The sequence below is a fragment of the Macadamia integrifolia genome, chromosome 6, assembly GCF_013358625.1.
Source record: "Macadamia integrifolia cultivar HAES 741 chromosome 6, SCU_Mint_v3, whole genome shotgun sequence".
Lineage (NCBI taxonomy): Eukaryota > Viridiplantae > Streptophyta > Magnoliopsida > Proteales > Proteaceae > Macadamia > Macadamia integrifolia.
Window position 1 is genome coordinate 34,718,337 of NC_056562.1, and position 7,693 is coordinate 34,726,029.

At 39.6% G+C, this 7,693-nt stretch overlaps 2 protein-coding genes and 1 long non-coding RNA gene across 4 annotated transcripts in view; 1 reads left to right on the plus strand and 2 right to left on the minus strand.

Annotated features, from left to right (window-relative positions):
- LOC122081747 (protein NARROW LEAF 1-like) overlaps nt 1-1,243 on the minus strand; it is a 9,395-nt gene extending 8,152 nt beyond the window's left edge. The window contains exons 1-2 of the mRNA XM_042648983.1: nt 863-1,243; nt 75-200 (exon numbers count right to left, since the gene is read on the minus strand). The gene's annotated coding sequence lies outside the window, so the exon portion shown is untranslated. The remainder of the gene's footprint in view (nt 1-74; nt 201-862) is intronic.
- Nucleotides 1,244-3,402: 2,159 nt separating this feature from the next.
- On the plus strand, nt 3,403-5,556 carry LOC122081122. Of its 2 annotated transcripts, none has more exons than XR_006141011.1 (3): nt 3,403-3,981; nt 5,064-5,158; nt 5,273-5,556. It is a non-coding gene; the product is annotated as an uncharacterized LOC122081122 (long non-coding RNA). The 2 variants fall into 2 exon arrangements; XR_006141010.1 differs by having other exon boundaries at nt 3,410-3,981; nt 5,071-5,158.
- Nucleotides 5,557-6,136: 580 nt separating this feature from the next.
- LOC122082248 lies at nt 6,137-7,329 on the minus strand. The gene is made up of 2 exons (XM_042649714.1): nt 7,276-7,329; nt 6,137-6,403 (listed from the first exon to the last, which is right to left on the minus strand). The coding sequence occupies exons 1-2, from the start codon at nt 7,327-7,329 to the stop codon at nt 6,137-6,139; spliced, it is 321 nt and encodes a 106-aa protein (XP_042505648.1).
- Between the last annotated feature and the right edge of the window lie 364 nt (nt 7,330-7,693).

Consider the following 7,693-nt stretch of genomic DNA (forward strand, 5'->3'; position numbering starts at 1 on the left):
GGGGGGGGGGGGACCCAGCTTCGAAGTAGAATAAAAATCCGACTTTCAAAGTGAATTTGAAGAACTCAACTCACCGATCAGCAATGGCGGAGCTTGAAGAGAAAGATTTGAAACTACGCGCCTTTGGAAGATTTTGACGCCCTAGTGGAGCTTCCCCCACCTCGGCCATCTGTCAGATCGGAGCAGGAATCTCTTCGGCACTAACGGGGATTGGCAGGTTGCACCATTTGCAGAAAGTTTGTTAAGAGTAACCCATGACATTAAGAAGAAGTTAAATGGAAATCTCTGCTAAAACAGAGCAAACAGTAGAGCCATATATGGAGAGAAAGTAGAAACAACATAAATATCCAACATAAAGTTTAGAAATTAGAACTTGCGAACACCACATTTAATCTAAACCATAGATATATTTCTACATTAATCTTAATCGTTCATAAATTTTCACACACAAACTGGTTACTGGAGGCCACGGTGAGAGCCTCAGGAGTCAGGACTCAGGACCACTCTGCCTCCATTCTTTTATGTCTGCTTTCTGGATGTCCCCGTCGGTCTTGCAAGATCGACGGGATGTCACAAGATCCGTAACAACTAAGGAGTCCAGCACCCATCTTCCTCTTCCAAACATGAACTCTTTTTTAATCAAGTTGTAGGTCCAATAGGACTCGCCGGCGGAAGTATAAAAGCCGGTCAAGGCAGGCGGGTCTGGCCAAGGTCACAGAATGAAGGTAGCCGAAGATCTGAGCTGTTTTGCAGTAGTGTAGGGGCGAAAAATGATGGAAAAAACGGTCTCTGAATTTCTCAGAACCAAAAATGATAAAATAAGAAGTAAAGGAGGCAAAAGAAGAGTGATTTGACTACTTACTTTGAACTAATTGAGATCTAAGTAGCTGGAATTAGGAATTGAGATCTGAACTACTTATATCTGAGCTGTCACAGAAAGAAGGTAAGCCGTAAGGCCGTGAGATCTGAAGATCGAGAACCCATTTTGTGAACTGGGTTTGAGATCCCCATCGGCGCACCGGAGACGAAGAATCTATCCTGTGAACTAGGTTTAGCTTCACAAGCAAAGGGCTCCCCAACTCATCCCCCTTGCTCCCACCTCCGCCCTCTCTGCAATTCACAGTCCATCCCAATCTGAAACCCTCTGCAAAGAACGAAGAAGAGCCAGAAAAAAAAAAATTGAAAAATGGGGAGGCTGGTGTTGCCGCTCGACAAGCGAGCAAATATGCGGCGATCACTATTACTAAGGTAGTAAGTAATAGATATCAACGGTGGGGTGGCCATCCCTGTTCTCGCAAGAAATTGGTTTCAGAGGATAGGAGGGAGAGATCACAGTGGCATCCGGTAGTAAGTATAGATATCAACGGTTGATATTAAAGAAAGCTAAATCAACGATGCAGATTAAATGAGGTCTTTAAAAAGTTCATAGCGCTTAAGCACTGCTCCCTTTTCCCCCTTCGATTGTTTTGGTTTTTTTCTTTTTCCCCCCTTTCTTATGAAACCGGGTCATCAAATCATACTTTAATCATCTCTCGCAACTCGCAAGGGCGAGGGACACAGGGATCCGTCCTGCTGATTTCAATTCAGAATCGACTCGGAAACTGCCGGAATCGGTCATTTGATCTGAAAGCCCACCGTTTCAGGACTTGACATAAATATTTTGAATCAAAATGGTGGAAATCGGGATCGGCCCTGGCCGATTTCTGATTCGATTCATCGATTTCTTAACCATGGTGTAGAGTGAGAGGATGAATGTGAGGTGTGTGTGTGTGTGTGAAATGGTTGGAATTCAGCTGAACCCTCTTCGGCTCTTCCTAGATCATTTAATTTTGATTGGCAAGATTCGGAATGTAAGTATAAAACTCGTCAGTTCCGATTTTGAATTGGCCAATTTAATCTACAAAATTTCAATTTTTTAAACTCTGATGAGAGGGCCAGTGAGAGATGTGTGGATCCGTTAATTTTTGCTTACTCAAATTTTAGTGAGGACTAAAATTTCAATTTCAAGTATTCGTTTATCAGTCAAATAGAGAAATCTCTTCTCCGTCAGTTTTATGGTTCTTATGTAAATAGTTTGATTCTATCTCGATAAACGATTTTAATTTGGTTTTGACATCCTTAAGATTCACCTTGATCATGTATAAATGAAAATAAAATTAGATTCAAAATCATAAGGAATCAACTTATTCAATTCCCTTAACCTTGATTCTATGTGTATTGAGTTCAACTGAATTACATAGATTGAGGGAAAGCCCTACTTCCTCCAATGGAGTCAAACCAATTTCTAGGTGATGAGATGATTTTAATTGGAATCAATTGAGGATGATCTTCGTGTCGTGAAGGCCATATGCCTTTTGTGGATTGAGGTTGGGGCTTGGGGAGCAAACTTTTAAAGTTTGGGATCAGTCTTGGGGTTAATCTTAATTGATATTGATACAGAACAGATTGATATTGGATGGGATTGCATTTTTTTTTTTTTAAATTGATTTTTAAGATCATTTTATCCTTATATCTTTTTTTATGACAATTTTACCCTTATACCTTGCAAGTGAATCGGTAGGATTGGATTGGTATTTGATATCTAAACCATCTCAGGCAATACCAATCTGTGATCCAGCCGATGTGACTAATCCGATCCGATTTTTAAAAGTATGTTGTGGAGTGATTTACCTCGTAATTAATGATAATTACCTCTCTCTCTCTCTCTCTCTCTCTCTCTCTCTACATGTTTTCCATGGGTGGGGAGAAGGGTATAGGTGATAGATACCTAGGAAATCTGAACCGTTGATATTCCTCTATTCTTATTAACACCTCTCAAGTCTTGGCATGCTTCATGGCAAATAGTTTGTGGAAAGCTCCCTATCCCTAATTCCCTAAAACATCAGATCGAGTTGCTTCCACTTTTGCCCCTCAATAATATAATATAATATATAACAATATTATTAAACATGACGATTCATCATTTCATTGGCTTTTTTTTTTATAATCGATGATTCATTGGGCGTTAAATAACTTTAGTTAGGTTTTATATATGCATGGCATGCACTTTCATAAACGTCTCAAAGAAGTTCTTCTCGATGAAGTCCATAAAGCATTAAATCCTAAAGGGGAGGGGGAGTGGGGTTATTTCGGTAGAGAGCTAATTACTAACTTTCATAATTCATCCCATTGGGCCTGTGGGCTGTGGGTTTAATATTAAAAATCCTTAATTTCTTAAATAAATAAATAAAATTTTAATTGGACTCACTCGAATTGTTTGTTCGATCTACTTACTCATCATCGGATTGTTAAAGTGGATCAAAATCATAGGTCTTCTTCCTCATTTCCTGATTTCTCTTGCGAACAAGCAAGTAATTATTATTATTATTATTTTTAGCCTTTGAGAGTATATGCCTACCTGCTTGGCTGCTTGTCACTCACTCTCAAAATGTCTCCAAGTCTCAGACTCTCTCAATTGATAAATACAATACAATCTGTCACCCCTTGGCAGTTGCTGTAGCCTGTAGAGAGCCACTGAATACACTTGGGGGGGCTTTTAATATAGGAGAAGGAGAGAGCAAATGAGTCGGTGACTCGCCCTTACCGCGGTGGGTGGGCATAGCCGCATAAGCATAACCACGGTTTCATGCCCATAATAATATAGTTGGAGCCAAGGTGGGTCCCACTATGTCAAGAGGCGAAGAGTCTCCGAGCATTGAGGTGGCAGGATCTGGGTGTGAGCGCCTCCACCGTGCTTTGTGCGACTGCCACCGCCGCGTCCCGCCGGGGCCACCGCGAGATGTTGCTTGCCGCCACCTGAACCGCTCACTCGCCGATTGCCTCGTTTCTATTGCTTGCCCTGCGGAGATGGACGCTGTGCGAAGCCTCTGCTCCAGCAGTGGAACCCCTCTCAAGCGTTCTCAGTGCCAAGAAGCTAAACTCGCCCTTTCTATCTGTCTCTCCTCCCATCAGAACCCATAGATCCTAACCCATATCATATAGGTAAATTTCATCCTCAATTCGGTTTATAGCGATTTGGGATTTATCAAGATTGGGTTTTTCAGTTGCTGGATTGTGTTCCTGGGTTTGAACTTCTGTTTCTTGTTCTTATTTATATTTTGTTTTTCGTCTGGTAGCTCCTTTACGTAACCCAGGGGAGTTGATCTGTTTCTTCTTCTTGGGTTTCTAGATTAAATTGTTTTATCTGGGGGTATATCACATAATGTGTTACTGAGATTTCTATTTGGGAATTCAAGTTGTTCAAATTCCGTTTAGTCTATCCTAGGGATTTGGGTTCTCATCAAGATTGATTTTTTATTTGTTGGATTGTGGTTTCTGGGTTGCTAGTTCTGATCTAACTATTATTTGGATTTTCTTTACATAATCCATTGGAGTTGAACTGTTGCTGTTATTTCTTGGGTTTTAAGATTAGATAGTTCTATCTGGACCTCAGATAATAATTTGTTCCTGTGGTTTCAATTTGGGAATTTGAATTGTTTAAATTCCACCATGGATTTATGAAGGAGAGGGTCGCCCTATTTGTTTATCCGTCCTCCCATCAAACCAATAAGTTGGCCTCCCCACCCCCCAAATTTTTATTGCCAAGATTGGTTTTGAGTAGTGGATTGTAGTTGCTGGGTTGGTACTTTTTTTCGTCATTCGTATTGATATTTTCATCTACTTGCTCCTTTACATAATATACTGGAGTCGGAACTGTTGTTGTTGTTTGTTGGGTTTCTTGATTAAATGGTTTATTTGGGTGTCACCTAGTGTGCTCTTGAGGATTTTATCTGAGAATTTGAGAAGTTCACCCTCTCTGTTTATCTATCCTCCCATCAAAACCCGTAGTGGGGTTTTTTCGTTTATTTCATTTCAAATGGTTTTGTAGGGATTTGGGTTCTTATCAAGATTGGTTTATGAGATGCGAATTTTTTTTCCGTTGCACCTTTACACAACATACTTGATTGAACCGTTGTTGTTCTGTTCTTTTTGTTTTTTTGATAGGTGGTGTTGTTCTGTTCATGTTATTTCTTGGGTTTTTAAATGATATGGTTTTATTGGGTATCACTTAATGCATTCTTTAGATTTCAGTTTCAGAATCTGAATTGTTCAAATTTCGCCATGGAATTGTTAGAGAGAAGCGAGTTCAAGTGTTTCTGAGGAAAAATTATTCTGTACGGTAAGATTTAAGATTGGAACCTGAATTGTAGACTGTTAATTACTGGATCCTGCCAATCTTCTTTCTTTTCCCTTTCTTTGGGGGCTGAATTGTTTTGAGCTTCTTCTCTAACAGTTTCAGGAACTTGAAATTTGCTAAGCTTGGGTTTGCTGGGAGATGATATCGTGCATTCACTGGTGGTTGGAGTCTGGTGCAACCTCAGTGGAAAATTGAAGATTGTCTTATGATTTTGGTCTGTAATTATATTTTATGATTACATTATTCATGAATAATTTTTTTTCCCCTCTTCAAATAGTTCTTTCTGCAGGGAGATAAAGAACACTGCTTGGACGGATCTTGTTGTCTGATTGACAAGAATTATATACTTTCTAATGAAGCCATGACCAATTTGGTACAAAGTGGCTTGTGGATTGCTTTGTTTTGTCATCCTTGAACATTATATTGCTAACCCTCTCAACCCAATCCCAAGTCTGAATGCCTTGGCTGAAGGAAAAGAAGGAAAACCGTCCCCAATTCAATTTGCCATTAAGCTTTAAATCATCTTTTTTTCTGAAACTAAAGGATTTTTTTATTATACTTTGGGATGAATGGTCGGAGCATGTATAGAAACAATTGAACAACTTCTTCTGATTAAAACATGTAGCATTCAAGTAAAGTAATGGAATGTGGTCTGAGCCACCAAATCACCAGCCATTACCTTTACATTTGGGAAGAGTTTTGACCAAATTGAATTAAGATACAGTCGGTCAACCTTTCCACATATTGAACCGAATCATTCCACTGTAAAATACACTCCATCCAACCTTCCCACTGTCATCTCAATAACAACAATAATAATGGGATGACACAACTGATATTCTTTTGCACTCAATAAGAAGACTAAGCAGCCCAACCAGAACATCGTTGAAGATCATGTGGCATTTCACGTGAATGTCCCTCGGTTTGTTGGGCCAATATGTAGGAATGTCTAAAGGGAAATCAAATCCAGACGCTAGCAAAAGCTTCCTCAATTGCCCTCTTCCTGCCCAATTCTGCACTCCATCCTCCTGCCCTCCCACCTCTCTCTGCGCGGAGCTTCATCATTTCTTTATCATCAGCTGCATAACCATGCATGTCTAGCCCACCTCCAACCGGGACAGGTTGTGGGGCCATGCCTGTTGGTCGCGGTTGTCCAAGTGTGGCCCCCGGTATAGCTGGTGCATAATGGCCCTGCCCACCACCTGCTTGAGAGTTCTGACTTGGAGCCTGTTCACCAAGTGTTTGGGGAATACATTAAGCATTATGGTCGTCGGAGATTAAGAGTGCATTTTAAAGGAGAAAGATGACCCAGCTTCCAAGGTGAGGAAAGCTCTACTGATAGACCAACTCCCTGACCTCAGGTATATGATAATCAATGACCCCTATATATTGCAACTATATGGTCCCACATAAAATGTCACATAGAAACAGACACTATTAGACACATTAACACCAACAAAACTGCACTCAAGTGTCGTGCATCCCAGTTCAAAGAGGATTTATCTTAAAAAAATATATGAATCAAAAATGTACAATATAGGATGTACTACATATGATTTTTTTTTGGGAAGGTGGGGGTGATATATTCTTATTCTCTCTTCCATTATTACAAGTGAAAAGAGTTTTTTTTTCTGTTTGACATGCAACTACCAGACACTGCTTGGGATGGCCTAATTTTAAAATCCCTTCAACAATAAATAACTAAAAATAGAACTCCAATGTCCTCCAAGATAGTGGCCTGCTTCAGGTCGACCACCATGTTGATGCTTAAGATTAACAAAATCAAAGAGGTTTAAGAAAGCAAAAACTGGAAGTATTTCCTATATAAAAATATTCTCTTTTTTGTTTACTAAAAATTAATAATTCTATTAATTTTGCCAAAGAAACACCTGTACAGTCCAAATGTTGTACATGTAAAATACTCCACTGAGACACACACACACACACACACACACACACACACACGCACATGCACACGCATACACACGTTTATCCTATCTAATCCCAAGAATCCAATATAATAATCATTACCCTGTTCATCCCATCTATTCTTGCTACTTATCTCTAAAACTACAGGTAATTTTCTCTACTTTTCTTACATATGCAGCATACACCCCTGTTTCACCCACATTCCATATGGCTTCTACTTCCATAACTCACTGAATACTGATCAGAATTGGCTCAAATTTGAAATATAGGCTTCTGATCATTTGATCTCCGGATTTGTGATTTATTCTACAGAGTTTAATTTTCTGTTCTATTTTCCTAGCGGCACTAGGTCCTGTCTGCGCACAGCCAATACTAGAACTATTTTTGCTAAGAATTTCTACAGACATATTCTACTGTTAAGGAAGAAAACTCAAACAGAAAAGTAGGCTAACCTGATCAGCTATGTCAAGTTACCATTCCTCCCTATGCTGATTTAATTGCTCTGTTTGGGTGTACTTGGTTCTTCTATTCTGGAACTGTTATTGCACTATTATCTTACTGAAATGCAGTACAAAATTTTGAATAACA